The sequence below is a fragment of the Mastigoproctus giganteus genome, chromosome 2 (assembly GCF_048544385.1).
Source record: "Mastigoproctus giganteus isolate SK-2022 chromosome 2, ASM4854438v1, whole genome shotgun sequence".
NCBI classification, from domain to species: domain Eukaryota; kingdom Metazoa; phylum Arthropoda; class Arachnida; order Uropygi; family Thelyphonidae; genus Mastigoproctus; species Mastigoproctus giganteus.
In genome coordinates this window covers 36239568-36258124 of record NC_143576.1, presented here as the reverse complement: position 1 = coordinate 36258124, position 18557 = coordinate 36239568, and the positions used below count along the sequence as shown (strand labels likewise).

The 18557-nt window shown below is 37.7% G+C and overlaps 1 protein-coding gene across 3 annotated transcripts in view; it reads right to left on the bottom strand.

Annotated features, from left to right (window-relative positions):
• Positions 1–18557, bottom strand: part of Naa35 (N-alpha-acetyltransferase 35) — a 401343-nt gene that overhangs the window by 25487 nt on the left and 357299 nt on the right. For all 3 annotated transcript variants that reach the window (XM_090368451.1, XM_090368454.1, XM_090368452.1), the window contains one exon: positions 10420–10500. In XM_090368451.1, coding sequence (XP_090224577.1) covers positions 10420–10500 — 81 coding nt within the window. The remainder of the gene's footprint in view (positions 1–10419; positions 10501–18557) is intronic.

Below are 18557 nucleotides of genomic sequence, written 5' to 3'. Positions count from 1 at the left end.
CCTTTGACTGGAAATCCTATCCATAGTTTTGTCAATGCTATCATTGGCAAAACTATGGATAGGATTTCACTTTCCATTTTGAGAAACCTTGCCCTGCTCAGAGACGTGGTGTCACACAGATATAAGGAATGCAGAACTGGAATTTGGGGAGTACAATGTCTACAGAAAGGATAGGAAGGGAGGAGGGGTTATGCTATTAGTTAAGAAACACATAAAATCCAAGGAAGTGAAGCCAGTCGACATCACTGGACAGTGCAGTGTCGAGTCAGTTTGGTGTGACATAAGCATTGGAAGATCAAAATTGAGAGTAGGAATGTGCTATAGGCCTAATGACTCTGATGAGTATAATAAAAAACTGTACAGAGAAATAGAGTGGGCCAGTAAATCAGAGAGTCTTATAATGGGGGATTTTAATTTCCCAGATATTGACTGGAATTTGGGGGCTGGTCACTCACACACTAGCAAGGCTTTTGTGGATTTATTGGATGATTTTTCTACATCAGCATGTTCGGGAGGCAACTAGAGGGAGTAATACTCTTGATTTGATTATCAGTAGTGGTTCTTCATGCATTAAGAATCTGCAGATAAATGAACCACTAGGTGGCAGTGATCACAGTGTTCTGAAGTGGGAGTTACTCAAAGAGGTAACTACCATTAGGGGTAAAGGGAAGGCGTATTGCTTTCGTAAAGGCGACTACGATGGACTGAGACAGTATTTAAATTCTATACAGTGGGATCAACTGATGATGTTACCAACAGCAAATTCAAAATGGGAAGCATTCAAAGAACTTATCTTGCAAGCTACTAGGCTTTACATACCAACTAAGAAATATTGTTCAAGGTTTAGGCCTAAATGGATGTCAGATGAACTAATGAGGCATATGGCAGAGAAGAAAATGCATGGGATACATACAAATTAACACGTGACACAGAAGCCTATGATAGATACAAGTTGATCTGTAACCAAGTTACAAAGGAGGTTAGGCAGGCGAAGGCAGATTACGAGAGATCCTTGGCAAGGGATGCGAAGAAAAACAGCAAAGAGTTCTTTACTTATGTAAACTCTAGAAGGAAGGGGATGAATCAGATTGGTCCACTTGATATTGATGGGTCAACTGTTGATGATCCTGCTCAGGTAGCTAACAAACTAAATGAATATTTTGCATCGACATTCACACATGAGGAGTTATTCAGCAAGGGGAATGCCAGAGGTGTATTCAACTCTAGCAGTAAGCTAGAGAATCTTGTAATAACTGAGTAAAGTGGAGGAGAAATTGTTGAAGATAAACACAAGAAAGGCACCTGGGGTGGATGGGATCTATCCAGTTATATTAAAGGAGGCAGCAAAGGAAGTAAGCAAACCCTTAGCCATAATTATGAGAGCTTCCTTGGACTCAGGGGAGGTACCAATGGACTGGAGATGTGCAAATGTGACCCCAATTCACAAGGGAGGATCAGAGGCTGACACAAGTAATTATAGACCTGTGAGTTTAACTTCTGTTCCCGGAAAATTAATGGAGGCACTGGTTAAAGAAGCACTGCAGGATCATCTAGACAAGACTTCAGTTATAGCTCAGACACAGCATGGTTTTGTTAAGGGGAAGTCTTGCCTGACCAATTTGATTGGATACTATGATGCATTCACAAAAGAACTGGATGCAGGGAATAACTGATATTATATACTTGGATCTTAGAAAGGCTTTTGATACTGTTGCACATGGAAGACTGCTGCACAAATTGGAGCAGTGTGGCATTGGAGGCAAATTGCTGCTATGGATAAAGGGGTGGTTGAGGGGGAGAAGACAGAGAGTGGTAATCAATGGACACTGCTCATCGTGGACTAATGTTATTAGTGGAGTCCCTCAGGGTTCAGTATTGGGTCCTTTATTGTTCTCTGTATTTATAAATGATATTGATGATGGTATATCAAGCTTAATGTCCAAGTTTGCAGACGATACGAAGGTTGGCAGGGTTGTCAAGGACACAACTGACACTATGCTGCTGCAACAGGATCTGGAAAGGTTGAGCAGATGGGCTGAGAGGTGGCAAATGAAGTTTAACATTGACAAATGTAAAGTACTACATATGGGAAACAGCAACCCCAGAGCAACGTATCAACTCTGTGGTACTACACTGACAGTGGTAGAGAATGAAAGGGACCTGGGGGTGGTTGTGCAGGCAGATATGAAGTTCTCTGAGCAGTGCAGACGGGCTGCAAGAGTAGCTCATGGTGTATTGTCAATGATATATAGGAATTTTTCTAGCAGGGATAAGGAGGTGATTATTCCCTTGTATAAGGCAATGGTCAGGCCAAACCTAGAGTACTGTATACAGGCCTGGAGGCCTCATTTCAAGAAGGATGTAGAGCTGCTGGAACGAGTACAGAGAAGAGCAACAAGATTAGTGAAGACAAGATTAGAGAAGAGCAACAAGATATGCTCTTACGAAGAAAGGCTTAAGTTTTGCGAATTACAGTGTCTGGAGACTAGGCACCAGCGAGGTGATCTGATAGAGGTGTACAAAGCCTTGAATGGTTTGAGCATGCTCAATGCTGATGGGATTCTTCCTCTTGCTCAGAATAATCACCTGAGAGGGCATAAGTTCAAATTGAGGAAAGACAGATGTAGGATAGATGTGCGGAAATTTGCCTTTAGCCAGCGGGTGGTTGGTAGGTGGAACAGACTTCCATCCCTTGTCGTGGAAGTTGATAGCCTGAATAAGTTTAAGGCTCAGCTGGACAGGTATTTCGAACGAACAGAGGGGTGAAGTGGAAGTGGTTATTTTTTATTTATTTATTTTACTTTATTTTTTTTTTTGGCTGATGCTGCATAAGCTTGCTTTCTTGCATCAAATGCCTCTACTAATGCTAATGCTAAAAACGATTCTTCTGCTCCTATGCTTATCTTTGGTGACACTCCGATTTCTAGGCAAAATGATATATCTCTTTTGGGAATTACTCTGACCTAATCTCTCTCTCTTAGCACAAGCACATTACAAATATTCCTTCCTCTGCATATAAAACACTTGGTTTTCTCTTTCGTTCTTGGTGTTACTTTTCTTCCAAACAGCTGTTCACTCTGTACAAATCGCATATCCACTCTACCATGGAATATTGTTCCCACATCTGGGGCAGTGCCCCCAAAACTTCTCTCTCAGGCTTCTAAATTCGATTCAGAAGAGTGTAGTTAGGTTAATTAATCACTCCTCTCTAACAGAGTCTCTCCACTCGCTGTCTCAGAGACGTACTGTTTCTGTTGCATGCCTTTTCTATAGATACTTCCATGAGCATTATTCTTCTGAATTGGCTTCTATAATTCCCGCTCTCTCATTCAAAACAGTCCAAACACATGCCGCCACCAGCCGACATCCATTTACTCTCCAACTTCAAAGTCACAGAACCAACTTTTCATCTTCCTCGTTTATTCATTCAACTGCCGTTTTCTGGAACAACCTTCCTTCATATGCATTTCCTGAAAATTACAGTCTACAGAAGTTCAATGTCAACAAGTATCTTCTTTCGTCTTCTCAACCTCCAACCCAAGCATGGTACTAAGTACTATAGGTTCTAATACCTCTCGTGTCCAAAAGGTACCTGATTATTCTGGTCTCTTGCCAAAGCTATTGGCTGCAACTTCTACCCATCTCTGTCAAAACCAGATGGTTCTATTGCCACTTCAGCCAAAGTTAAAGCTGACCTCCCAGCATCCTATTTTTTCCCAACTCATGTACTGATGACTTTTGTAAACCAGCTCTCATCATTCTCAGTACCTTCCATTCAATGCCTCATGTGGTCTTCTATCAAAAGGATGTCAGAAGGATTTTGATCAATCCCTCAATGCTAAGAAAGCTCCAGATCCTGATGGTATTTCTCCATTTGTTCTCAAACCTGTGCTCCCGACTGTAATCCTGTTTTGTGTAGCCTTTTTTCACTTTTTCTTATGCCAAAGGTGTTTTTATTCCTACTTGGAAATTTACTCATATCCAGCTAGTTTCTAAAAAGAGGGACAAATCCCTCCCATCCAATTATTGTCCCATTGTACTTACTTTTATTCTTTCTAAAGTAATGGAGAAATCAATTAACTGGCAACTCTTAAACAATCTAGAAATTTTCCTTCTGATCAACGATCACCAGTATGGATTCCATCAGTGTTGATCCACTGGTGATATTCTGGCTTATGTTACCCACCTGTGGACAAATTCAACGGAAAAGTTTGGTGAAACTCAAGCAATTGCTCTTGGCATTTCAAAAGCTTATGATAGTGTTTGTCACAAAGATTTTCTAAATAAGCTTCCATCTTATGGTTTATCAACTGTTTTGTTTTGTAATTGGCTGTTCAGTTTTCTCTCTGACCGCTCACTGCGAGTGATGGTGGATGCCTCTCTGTCCTCTAACTTCTTCACTAATGTTGGTGTTCCCCGAGGTTTGGTTCTTTCGCCCACATTTTTCCTCTTGTATATTAATGACCTCCTTCCATTGACCAGAAATCCTATCCATAGTTTTGCTGATGACAGCACACTGCATTCCAGTTTGAGAAACCTTGCATTGCACAAACAGCTTAAACTTCTCGAATATCCACTACCAATTCCTTAATTTCTAATCTCCAGGTAATCCTCTAGTGGGGCAAAAAAAAAAAAAAAAAAGGATAACTGAAGGATTAATTTCAATCCTTCTAAAACTCAGTCCTGTGTTATATCTCGGAAAAAGAATTCTTCTGCTCCTGTGCGCATCTTCAATGACGTTGATTTCTAGGCAAGATCATATATCTCTATTGAGGACTACCCCGACTTCTAATCTCTCTTGGCATAAGCACATTACAAATATTGCTTCCTCTGCATCTAAAAAAAAACAAAAAAAAAACTGGATTTTCTCTTTAGCTCTCTGCGTTACTTTTTCCCCCAAACAGCCACTATGTACAAATTGCAAATCTGTCCTGCCATGGAATTTTGTTCCCACATCTGAAGCTATGCCCCCAAAACCTCTCTCAGGCTTCTAGATTCCATTCAAAAGAGGGTAGTTAAGATAATTAATGACTCATCTCTAATGGTCTCTCTGTCTCATAGACTGTTTCTGCTGCATGCCTTTTCTATAGAAACTTCCATAGGTACCGTTCTTCTGAATTGGCTTCTATAATTCCCACTCCATTGCAGATATCCATTGCAGATTGGGCACAATCTGCAATGGATATGTTTGGGGAAAATGAGACTTCAGTTTGTGTTGCCACTGAATGATATTTTTTGGTTGCTGCTGAAAATGTGATTTTAGGTGCATTGAGCATAATTTTTTTCTTTGCCTCTTCACATGTGACAATTCCACTCTACCCTGTATTACAGAGTTCACAGGAGTTGGAATAGACTGGATGTTGACCTTTTCAATTTGGACAGTGTTATTTCAGCATCACAGTCCATTTGTGAGTGACCAAATTTTTGACACTTGTAGCATCTTATAGGATTCGATATGTATGTTCATATTTGGCAGTTGAGATAGCTAGCTTTGACAATGGATTGTAAGACAGGTGTACCGAATGTCAGGACGATGTTGAATGTGGGAGTAAGATGACCATCTTTCCTGATCATGATGTGTTTGGCGTGTGTAACCTTTTTGATTTTTCAGTTCCTAGACCAGTTCGTGTTCTGCAACATTCATCAGGTCCCACTACGCAATTACCCCCTGGAAATATTTAATGTTGCATGAGGGGTAACCTGCATGGATATTCCACCAAAGGTTGATAGTTTTAGTCAAGTTTCAGAATGTCTGACTTGCAGTTTTGGCCAATAGACCGCCATCTCACCATTTTGGGTGAATACGGCACATTTTCTAAGCATTTCTGTATAAGAAATTGAGATTAGAGTACTCATAGATTTGTCTGATAATGAATGTAAGATAAGAAACAATGGGCATTCTCTGTTGTTGTTGTTGTGTGTCTGTGCACATTCTTTTTGACTGTAATGTGTTATTGTCAGTTTCACATGATGAGCACCTAGGATGCTCAAGTGGAGAATAACTGTAGTCCATAGTTTGCACCTTTTTTGCCTGTTGGGGTTAACTTTCCCTCCCAGGTTTCTGGCCCTGCCACGGGAGGCAGAAGCAGGTGAAAGAATTAGTTGGTTAGTAAAGATAATAATAATATATGTACAAAGAAAAGAAAGGTAAATTTCCTTTCTGTGACTTTAAATAGAAAACTGCTTTAAATGAAAGGCTCTTTAGGAGAAAGATAGTATAAACTTAAAAAGAACTTTAATTGCTTTTCTAGAACACTATATTAATTGCACTTGAATTTTCTTGGCACCAGGGAGCAACATTTCACTGCATGGCATTTACTTTCTATTGGCATAATTATTATGGTCTTAAAATCTTCTGGCTATACCTTTGCTTGTGCATTAGTCTACGTAATTATGTTATTTCTTTTAAGCCCACCTAAATACCCAGGGCATTGCCCAAGCACTGGGCCCACCATCCTAATACTTTTACTGTTCTTAAAACTGCTTCCACTGAGGTGCCCATCTATACCCTTAACTTCTAAATTCTTGGCAAAAGTGTTTCTATCAACCACCTTCTTCACCTATACTGCTTAATTCATGCTATCGCTCCCAGACTCCCTTCCAACTGAAGTTTTTTTGGGGGGGCCTTTCTGGTAAACTCAGATGATGCCAGGTAGTAGGGCCTAGGTGCCCACCAAAGAATCTAATCCCTACTACCTGGCCCGACTCCCCACACCTAGTATGGTAATTAGCTATCTAAACAACCCACTGAATTTGGAAAAAATTAACTGTCATTATGTAAAAAAGAGTATTAACCATATGGTTTCAAGAAAGCCCAGGCTTTTGCTGCACCAGAAAAAAAAAAAAAACACACACACACACAGTAAATAAATAAATAATAAACTGCCTAAGTATTTTCCCCCTTGCATAGGCAATTATCCAACTGACATATGAATTTCTCTAAGCTGTGAGCTTCAACTGTCTATAGATAAAGGTTGTGGCATCCTGTGACAACTCCAGTGCCATTGCAGTTAAACTCGAGAACAATGGTAGCTAACATAATCAAAATGCAATGCTACTATTGCTAGGAAATACTCATGTAGCTTACAGAATCTGAGGGAAAGAAATCAGAGGGCGTTCAGAAGAGTGGTATATAGATCCCATTAGGCCTCATCGAATACTGTCAACCAGGAGTTCAAGGAGGCTCCAGGAATTGACATCAGTACAAGGACAATATGTAGGAAGTTGCGGTGCACAAACCAATCATTTCAGGAAGAAATGTTCGGCCTTGACTTGTTTGGTAGAACATATTGTAAATGTGTCCCAGTAACAGTGGAAAGTTGTGTTATGGAGTAAAGAATCACTGAACATGGTTTTATGATCTGATGGGCATGTTTGGCTTTATTAGATGCCTGGAGAACGTTATTTGCCAGGGTGTGGTATTTCAACTGTGAAGTAAATTATTTGGAGGAGGTATTATCACTGTACAGAGCTGTTTCTTGTGGTTTTGGCTTGGATTATTGGATGTTCCTGGAACAATGAATGCCACATATACTGACATTATACACAATTTCACTCTTCATACATTGTGGCAGTGGTATCAGAAGGGTCCTTTTCTGTTTCAGTCTTAAAATGCACCATGTCACACTGCACAGCCTGCAGTAATTTGATTTGAAGACATGAGACAAGTACTTACTTTTACAAGTACTCTAATTATGCTTAGTTTAAACAAATTACATATGAGATGTTCCAAAAGGAAGATACTGTATTTTATTCTAGCAACCTTCTTTATAGGACAAACCAGACAATACAGAGATATTGTGAATTTTTCACATTGCCTCATATTTATTTAGAAACATGTTAAAATTTGAGAAAAATGGATTGATTATTTTTGCAAACAATGAAAGAACAACATGCATCAATCATGATTTCACAGAAAGCTTCACTTCATCTATCAGCAAAGTTTGCTTGATAGATGCTGCTTCAGAGAACCAAAAAGACGGAAGTCTGAAGAGTCCAGCTTGGACTATGTGGTGAAAGTTCCAGTACTTCCCACTTGAAAATGTTGAGGCCATAATTTTGCATGAGTGGATGGATGGGGTGTTGTGTTTTCACAGAGTAACACCAAGCATTTTCTGTAGTCTACTTTCTCCTTCCTTATGGCCATTCAGAGTTTCTCAAGCATACCGCAATAAATCTGAATTGGCGGTGGATCCCTTGGAGAGAAAATCAATAAGCAAGAAACCATGATCCCATAAGACAGTTGGAATTACAGTCAAAGCTCTATATAACGACCCTTCAGGGGAATGAGAAAAACTGTTGTTATATCAGAAGAATGTTATAGTGATCATTCATAAACTCTCCAACAAAACAAAAGCTTGAATATTTAATGCAAATACAAATTACTAGTACAAATATTTTATTTACATATACATATTTAAATAATTACATATACAAATATTTAAAAGTATATATTACGAATTATTACCAGTACCAGTAAAATGTACTGGTAATTAGTAATATTTTGGAATATGTATTAGAGTATTAAATTAATAGAGGAAGAAGCATGTGAAACGTCACACATTGCATCATTCAAGCCTGCATGTTTAAAGCAGTTGGTGATCAATTTCTCATCAGCTTCATTCCATGCTTAAACACATGAATACATTGCCTGCAGAATGTTGATTTCGCATTGAATTTTTCTTTCAAGAAATAGCACAATTTTACTTAATAGCATTCTTCGGTAGTTTTTCTTAAAAAACTATATTACACCTTTATCAAGTGGTTGAAGAACTGACGTCATATTTGGTGGTAGGTACTCAACAGTACCTACAATACCTTGCATATAGGTTGTTTACTTGACAATGAGAAGTGCAGTTATCCATAAACAGCAAAATTTTTCTATTCTTCTCACTAATTTTGCGATCCAAGTCTCTGATCCACTCTTCATAGATTTGTGATGTCATCCATTGCCTTTTGGTTTGCTCGATACATAGTCAGTAATGTATTCAAACCTTTTAAGCATCGAGGCTTCTGGGCTTTCCTAGGAAGCTTCTCCTAGTCATATGTTTGCTGCTAGGAGAAGTGTAATATGTTGTTTGGCTTTTTTTTCTGCCACTACATTTCTTGCCTTTAGATGTAAGTTTTATCCTGTAGCAATTAAAAAAAAAAAAAAGTCCAGTTTCATCAGTATTGAAGATGTCATTGTGGTCATATGTCAGCAAAACATTTTTTAAACGATTTTCCTTCCATTCCTTTGTAGTGTCAATGTTCATGACTGCACTTTCGCCACACTTTTTTGAAAGACAGGTCATGATGAGCTTAAATTTCTGAAATCATCCATCTGAACTTTTAAATTCTTCAATATCCATTTGATTTGCAAACAATTCAGACTTAGCTATTAAAAGGCTATCATCTACAGGAACCTTTTTTTGCATGCATCATCATTAGCCATTCCAAAATTACCTTTTCAAGATCTGGATACGTTGCCTTTCATGCTAAAATTCTACCTGGTGCATCAGCAGATATCTCTGAACTTTCAATCTTTTTCTGATCTTTCAGAATAATGAACAGAGTACTCTTAGCAATGCAGAACTGTTTGGCGATGTCAGTCTCAAAATGCACACCATTATCTACAGTTTGCAAAATCCTAATTTTCTGTGATTGGCAAAGCTATCTGCTTTCTTGAAGCCATACCAATAAACATACACTGTAACTGGCTTCTAGCCGATGTTCATTTGATTACAGCACTTATGAGAAAAGGGCGTGGGAAATCTAAAAAAATTATTTCTCACAGTCAGGCTGCAATTATTTTCAAGGTCATTATACTGAATGTAAAATCTTAGGTTAATGAGAAATTGGCCGGGACCAACCATGTAGGACATTATAATGTGTTGGGACGTTAAAAAGAGGGTTGCTATAAAGAGTTTAGATTATTATTATTTTGGCTGATGAACACTGTTAAATTTTTTATGGGCTGGATTTCCTGAATACTTTCATTGATTGTAATTTCTCTTTGTTTCTAGGATAACATAATTCATCCACTTTTCATCCCTTGCTACAATTCTGTTCAGGAAGTTTTCAGCCTCTGCAGTTAATGTTTTAAGATTGGAAGCTTATTTCCATGCAGGTGCATTTGTGTGCTAATTAACTTATTTGAGATCCAGCATACACAACTATACACTGAATTCTGCATGGCAGCCACATCCACATCCACATTTTCACTTCTTTGTTTGCAAGGATAAAGCATTCCACTTGTGAAATGGCCAGTTCTACTTCTGTCTATACTAATAGGTACCTAAAGTTTTCTTCATTGTGAAGATTTATTACACAGATTATTCACACAAAAAATGTAAATATTTCTTTTGGAACATTTTTCATAATATAATTCAATATATTCAGAGAACCCTTTTCATAGTAGTTATCAAAAAGGAAAGTTACCTTTGATTGCTTTTTGTGTCCACTTAGCAATAATTTCATGACAACAAAGTTGGTCTTCGCTACTTTCATTAGTGATAAAACCTTTACAAGAATAAAAATAAATAAAATTTGATAATGCAATTTGTAATATGTATTTAAAAAGTTAATGTAATAATTATTTAAAGTAACTATGGACTCATGCTCTCTCTCTCTAGCCAGAAATTTTTAATTTTTATATGACTAAAAACTAAATTTTTAAATCTTCATAAAAAAAAAAGGATTAAGTTCTTATCAAGGGGGATAAGGGTGTATATATATATATAAAATTATTTTTAAAGTTATGTGTAGAATGTAGTAAGTATAAATCTATAATATAACTAATGCTGATAATGAAAATACCGTGTATCCTGGGAGCGATATATGTTGATTAAAGGGGGAAGAACGGAAAAGAAAAATGTAACGTTATAAACAAAGTGCGAATTTTGAAAAAATGTAAATTTTGAAAAGAACGACCAAGGTAGAAATAGCAGATTTTTGAAAAGAACGACCAAGGTAGAAATAGCATTGCAGTATCTTTCATAATTTCTGTGTCTTCTATACTTCTATACTCTTAGAAGACACAGAAATTATGAAAGATACTGCAATGCTATTTCTACCTTGGTCGTTCTTTTCAAAAATCTGCTATTTCTACCTTGGTCGTTCTTTTCAAAATTTACATTTTTTCAAAATTCGCACTTTGTTTATAACGTTACATTTTTCTTTTCCGTTCTTCCCCCTTTAATCAACATATATCGCTCCCAGGATACACGGTATTTTCATTATCAGCATTAGTTATATTACAGATTTATACCTACTACATTCTACACATAACTTTAAAAATAATTTTATATATACATTATGGTTGTAGGGTACCTTTGCTCTTGCAGTGTCCCTGATCTATAATTCATATTATCGATAATTCATTTTATCGCTATTCAAATCCATTTTCTCTACTTAATTTTAATTTTATTATTCATAATTATTATTATTTATATATATATATATATGGAAAGCAGATTGACCTGCACCTATCGTCGATACGAAGAAATTGCATTTACTAGAAAACACGGTAAAGCTCTAAAATATGCCAATCTGTATGTGTGGAAATAAGGGGAATGTACATATAAAAGTAAGACTGTCAACTCTTAAAAATTCTTCAGTAGAAAACTTTTCTTCTTTTTTGAATGTAAGATATAAAAGCCAACAAAATTTATAATATTAAAATAGAAAACATGCCAGTTTGCAATTACAAAATTATATTTTTTCCTTTTTATTTTTGTGTTTGAGGTAACTATTGTCAAAGAAAAAAGAATAGGTAGAATATGATGGTGTGTCTGCCAGAGGCAAAAGTTAATATTGTACATGTTGGCACTAATGGTATTAAGAATAAGAGATCTTAAGATTTACTTAACTGGTATGGGGCAATGTTGAGGAAAAAGTCAAGTTAGGATTAAATTTTAAAGTGTTTGCAATTCTGCCCAGACACAATAAGGTAGAGTATATAGAGAGCCTTTTTTTGTCAATCAATACCTGGGGTCCTGAGCTGGATATCATCATTCTTCTCTTTCTTGGTGATTTCCCTTTTGACATTTTTTTCTCTCTCTCTCTCTCTCTCTCTCTCTCTCTCTCTCTCTCTCTCTCTCTCTCTCTCTCTTTCATGGCAACTTTGGAATTTTTTTTTTTTGGCTGGTGCAGCATAAGCCTCAGACTTCCTTGCACCATATAGCTAATAATAATGTCCTGGGGGGGGGGGGGAGAGAGAGAGAGAGAGAATGGGGCAGCTCGGAGTAAAATTTTTCTCAGTTTGGTCTTTACTGGTTAACAGAAGGGGTGCAAGGATATTTGGTGATGCTATCAAGGCAGTGTTAGGTGGACTGAAAAACTGCTAAACTGGGGGAGATTTGCAGACCAATAGTTTTACAGGAGCCATAAGCAGAGGTGAAACTGACTCTTGCACTGCATAGCAGCCAAGGAAACATGGGGGGGGGTTTACAAAACCAACAGGCTGCCCTCATGGGAAAAGCAATTATATGGGATGTGTTAGGATTACCAGAAGCAAAAAAAGGTACATATACTTGTTTCTACACTTTTTTTTTTTTTAGGAGCATTAACAACTAAGGCCATCTGGATATGTGGTGGTCATTCCCTGACCTTTCCGCATCCTCCGTTTGTACACTAATGTTAGGAGTATAGCAAATAAATTTAAGGAATTTGAAGTATTGGTTAGGTCACCAAATTTGTTAACATTGTAGAGATATCAGAAACATGGTGCCACTCAGATATAGGGAATGTGGAATTTGAATATGGAGGATACAATTACAGAAAGGAGAAGTCGGAGGGAGGAATTATGTTCTTGGTTAAGAAGCACACAGCCTCTAAGGCAGTGCAACTAGTTGATGCAAAGGTACAGCATGCTGAATCAGTTTGGTGTGATACGAGCAGTGTGAAAACAAAAATGAGGGTTTGTTATAAGTCAAATGCAATGAATATAATGAAGAGCATACAGACAAATAGAGCAAGCCAGTACACTAGAATGTCTTTTGATTGGGGAATTTAACTATCCAGATACTGACTGGAACTTGTGGGCTGGTCACTTGCACAGTATCAGAATCTTTCTGGCTTTATTGGATGACTGCTTTTAATACTAGCATGTTAGAAAAGCAACAAGGAAAAGTAATACTTTTGTTCTGATTATCAGTGGTGAATATTTATGCATTAGCCTAGCAGTAATGGCATGGCAACTAACAGGTGCCTTTCAAAAATTACACTCCCACGTTACCCTTTAATTAATGATTAAAAAGCTGAAATTATTTCTGGTTTCCTAAATGTAGTAAAACTTTTATTGCAAAAGTTCATGAATTTTTTCTTATAGTTTTCACAGAGTAATTAAATGTGAATGCCTGTCAGGTTCCACACCACCATTTGTGTTACATTTTGTCATTTGCATGAATGGAAACTGGCCCTTACTTGAAGTACGTTTTTGTTTAATGTTCAAGATTAATTACCTGTGCACCCTCACAAGTTAAGAAAACATCTCTATTCCAAGTTGTTTTTGAAAGATTTTATTATTGTTTCACGTAGTAAAGATGTGGAAACGCAACGTGATATTGATTCAAGATGGATGCTTCTCTACAGGAAGCAAGATAAGTAGGTATCACATGTTGCACATTGTAAGTGATGCCAAATGTGAAAGAAAATTATAGAGTATAATTGTATCTAATAATTAAATTAAATTGTATCTAATATTTAAAAAAAATTTTTTAGAAGTGTTTGTACATATAATAAGAAGAAATATATATGCTTTTTGTTTGTCTGTGAGCTTTACGGCACAAGAGCAACATGGCCACAATGTACCCAACTATGGTAAAGTTTAATGCTTTGTGGGTTGTGTTTTTTCTCTCTCTCCAATTAGGATTGCACTTGAAGTTTAAAGTGTGTTACATAGTTTTATTTCTTTAAGGAAAGTGAAGATTTTGTCCACATGTGGCGTATCTGCTAAAAGATGGGCAATACTCAGAGTATTCTTTGCTGAAAATGAGGCAAAGAGAGAATTTGTCGCTCACTGTTGTAAATTGGGCAATCAGTGAGTATATGCTGGACTGTAAGTTGGATGTTGCAGTTTGTGCAACGTGGTGGGTCAGCAGCCGAAGTAGATGTGTCAAGTGCGTGTGGCCTATCCATAATTGGGCTAATACAACTTCTTCATGTCAGTTCTCACGAATACTGGACTTCCATGGTTTGAGATCTTTTTTTAATGCTGAGTAATTTGTTATTGGCCTGACTCTGCAAAATGTGTTCCCATTGTTCACGACTTTGTTTCTTTATAATGTACTTGTAGTCAGATGCAGGCTTGGGCGATAGGATCAGTAGCAGTTTTGGCAGCTAGGTCAGCCTGTTCATTTCCAGAAATTCCAGCATGACCAGGGATCCAACATAAGAGAACTTATTGTTTCTTCTGGTTTAACTTAGAGTATTCCAGATCTGTCTAAGTAGGGGGTTATCGTTCTTCTGATTCTGTTGTATAGCTTGGATAACACTAATGGAGTCGGTATATTTAACACTGTGCAATATGGCTTTTGAGAGTGCAAAATTTAAGGCTATGTGGATAGCACAAAGTTCTGCAGTATAGCTGCTATATTCAGTAGGGAGTTCTTGGATATAGTTGTGTTGGGAAATACTGCTGCTGCACCAACATGATTGTCAGTTTTAGACCCATCTGTGTAGATTGGTATGTACCAATCTACACAGATGGGTCTAAAACTGGAGTCTAAAATGCTGGATTCTCAGTGAGGTGTGTATTTGCAATATATTCTGTTGGGATAAGGTGTGTTTCCCTCAGGAGGCTGTCAATGGAAATTTGCACAGTGGTATATAGTACGTCCAAGGTGGGACTGTATGAGAGGCAGTGGGCTGTATCTTACTAAGGTCAATTTGCCAGTTGGCCTGCAGCGGGCAAAGATGTTTTTTTTTTTTTTTTTTGTTAGTTGGCGAATTGGCTTCTGTGGCCATGCACCTCCCAAAGTTTTTGCATTTTACTCTGATCCAAGCCCAAGGCGGGATTCAAACTCGCGACCTTTGGGTTTCCAGGCAGGCACTTGACCCGGGCAAAGATGTATCCCAGTTGGTGGATTTACTGATGGATAGGCTCGGTATAGGTTTTCTCATTTAGGAGAGAAAAGTCCGTTCCAAGTAGGATGGTTTGAATGCCCTTTGAGTTTTGCCGCATAGTGTAATAAAAGCATTTGCATAGCTGCAGGGAGGTTTCATGTGCTGGACCGGTGAAGATTGGTGGTGTACCATATAAACACCACATTTGGTATTAGATTGGTTCCCTGTAGACAGAAGGCAATAGGATCATATGATGTGATATAGGATGTGAAAGGAGATCTCGGATGTCAACCAAATTACTACAATAGCCTCTACAATTTCACTGTAAGAAAGTAAGCATTATTTGGGTTTAATAGGGCCCTCAATTTGTTTTCGAGATGCAGAAGGTTTACATTGCTCAAGTTTACCTTTCCCCTTCTTTGGAAAATAAGGTTTCCCTGTATCTATCTCCTCTTCAGTAAACAGTTCTAAAACCTGTTCATCTTGGTTTGAGTCAGGAGTGGTAGATACTGCAGTATTCTGCTGTTGAGTGGCATCTGGTTGTAGTGTGATCGGCATATTTATTGCTTTGCTTTGTTTGCATTTTGTTTGGGGTGTTGGTACTGTGGACAATATTGACCTTGCCCATTCAGCTAGTGATTTTGTTGGTGGTAGGGTTACCTCCGTTTGGGTAGCAATTGATGTGTGATTTTTGGTTATTTTGGCATAAGTTGACTTGTTAGCATTCGGAACTGGTTAGGATATTTTTTTAGCCTTTTGGTAGGTTACATTATGTTCAGTTTTGTACTGCTGTATCTTTTTTTTCATGTTTCCAAAAGGGGACACTCCTTCAAATATGCCGGATGAGCTTCTTTACAGTTAATGCAGTTTGGTGTTGTGGCTGTGCAGTCACTAGTAATGTGTGCAGTGGATCTACATGTGGCACAGGCAGCTGCTCCTCTGCCGACTGTCTGTGAGTGCCTAAACTTCTGGCACTTATAGCAGTGTAATGAATTTGGGATGTAGGGTTTAACTTTGCAGTTAAGGTAACTGGCTTTGATCATTGTTGGTGGTTTAGGATTGTCAAATGTAAGGATTACATACATCATCCCTTTGTGAGAATTCGGCTTACATTGATGACTCCTTCTCGTAATTCTTGTTTGAGTTCTTCATCTGACAAATTGATAAGGTCCACATTCAGCGATGACACCTCTTGACGTGTTCAAGTAGAGTAGAGTAGAGTAGAGATAGCAAGGTTATACACTAGCTGATCTGGAAGCCTCCTAGAGAGTTATCAATAGGTTCGGTCTGGTGTACTAACTAGCGGCCGGACTGCGAACACCGTTTTAGAGCTGCACCCTCGAAATGTAAGTAAGTCTGGATCTCGCCATGATGTCCATCATAACCTCAAAAGACATCAGTCATACTGCATGATGGAAGAGATGGGGAAGGGTTGGGCGGAACTTAGCTCTGGAGACTAAACATGGGTTCCACCACTTCAAGCCTCCAATAAGCAAAGTGGTGGTATTGTACCGGTTGATGAGAGTCATCTACCACCTAATACTGCCTAATAACACAGAGAGGTGGTGAGGGTGCAACACCTCGACCCCTGCTTACGTTGGTACACACGTGGGTGGTCACCCGCACCTAGTCACTCTAGTTAGTTTATTTTTAATTTAGCTAGAGATTTTGTAGGTTATTACTTATAAGTAGAACCCTTGTATCATTTGAATCTTGCTGCCATTGTAATAGTGTTATAGAGTGAGAAGTAAAGGAATTGTAATTTTTAAATTGTGTTATATAGGTAGCTCTAAAGTTTGAATCACGTAGGTGATTCAAACTTTAGAGCTACCTATTATGGTAGTAAATATTATGGTGTTAGTGAATTGATGTGGGATTTACTTAAAGATATAACTATCATCAAGGGAAAAGGGAAGATGCTTTCATAAACGTGACTAGAGTGATCTTAGAGAGTTTTAAATTCTATGTAGTGAAACCAACTGATTATGTTACAACAGCAAATTCTGAATGGGAAGCATCCAATGAATTAATCATAGAAGTCACTAAATGGATGTCACATTAACTAATGAGACTTGTGGCAGAGAAGAAAAATGCATGGATTGCATATAAATTATCAGGTGACCCTGAAGCCTATGGTATATATATAAACTAGTTTGTAATCAAGAAAAAAAAAAAAAAAAAAAAAAAGGTTAGGCAAGCGAAGGCAGATTACAAGAAATCTTTGGCAAAGGATGCAAAAAAAAAAAAAAAAAAAAAACAAACCAGCAAAGACTTCTTTAGTTATGTAAATATTATATGGAAGGGGGATGAATGAATCAAATTGGTTCAAATGATATCGATGTTCCAATGTTGGTGATCTTTCTCAGGTTGCTGACAAATGGAATGAGTATTTTCTATTTACATTCACACATGGGGAATTCTTCAGGGAAGTTGACGACAGAAGTTTATCAACTCTAACACGGAGCTAAATAATTTTGTAATAACTGAGAGGAAAGTGGAAGAGGAATTGTTGAAGTTAAACAAAAGAAAGGTACCCGAGATCTCTCCAATTATATTTAGGGAGACAGCAAAGGAAGTAAGTAAACCATCAGCCATAATTATGAGAACATCCTTGGATTCAGGGGAGGTTTATGTGGACTGGAGATGTGCAAATGTATTAACAATTCACAAAGAGGATCATAAGGTGGAACAAGTAATTAGGACCTGTTTGTTTAACTTCTGTTCCTGGGAAAATAATGGAATAACTTGTAAAAGAAGTTATGCAGGATCAACTGGAACCAACTAATGAAAGACCAGAACGAAAGTATGATGACAGTTATTTGATTTTCGACTTTACATGTGTTTGTTGGAAATATAGATGCTCCTGATGCACAGTGCATTGTATGTAATAAAATATTACGAAATAGTTCTTTGGATCCTGCTAAATTTGTGTTTCGTAACTGTTCCATGAATATGTTGTGAGATGAAAAGTGTTCCGTGACTAAAAAAGTTTGGGAAACGCTGCTTTAGACACATCATGGGTTTGTTAAGGGAGAAATCATGTCTGACCAATTTGATAGGATACTATGATGTGGTAGTAGTAGTAGTATTAGTAGTAGTAGTGGCATGTGATGCAAGAAAGCAAATGTATGAGCTTATGCAGCATCAGCCAAAAAAAAAAAAAATCACACCATTCCCTCCAAATGCCTATCCAGTTCCTCCTTAAATTTATTCAACCTATCAACTTCCACAACGACAGATGGAAGTTTGTTCCAGCAATTAACCACCTAAAGGCAAATTTCCGCACATCTATTCTACATCTGTCTTTTCTTAATTTGAATTTATGCCCCCTTAGGTTCGTAATCTGAACAAGTGGAAGGATCCCATCAGAATTCAGCGTGCTCAACCCATTCAAGGCCTTATATACCTCAATCAGATCACCGCGCAGGTGCCTAGTCTCCAGCCACTGCAATTTGCAGAACTTAAGCCTCTCTTGGTAAGAGGATCCCTTCATTCCCCTCACCAATCTTGTT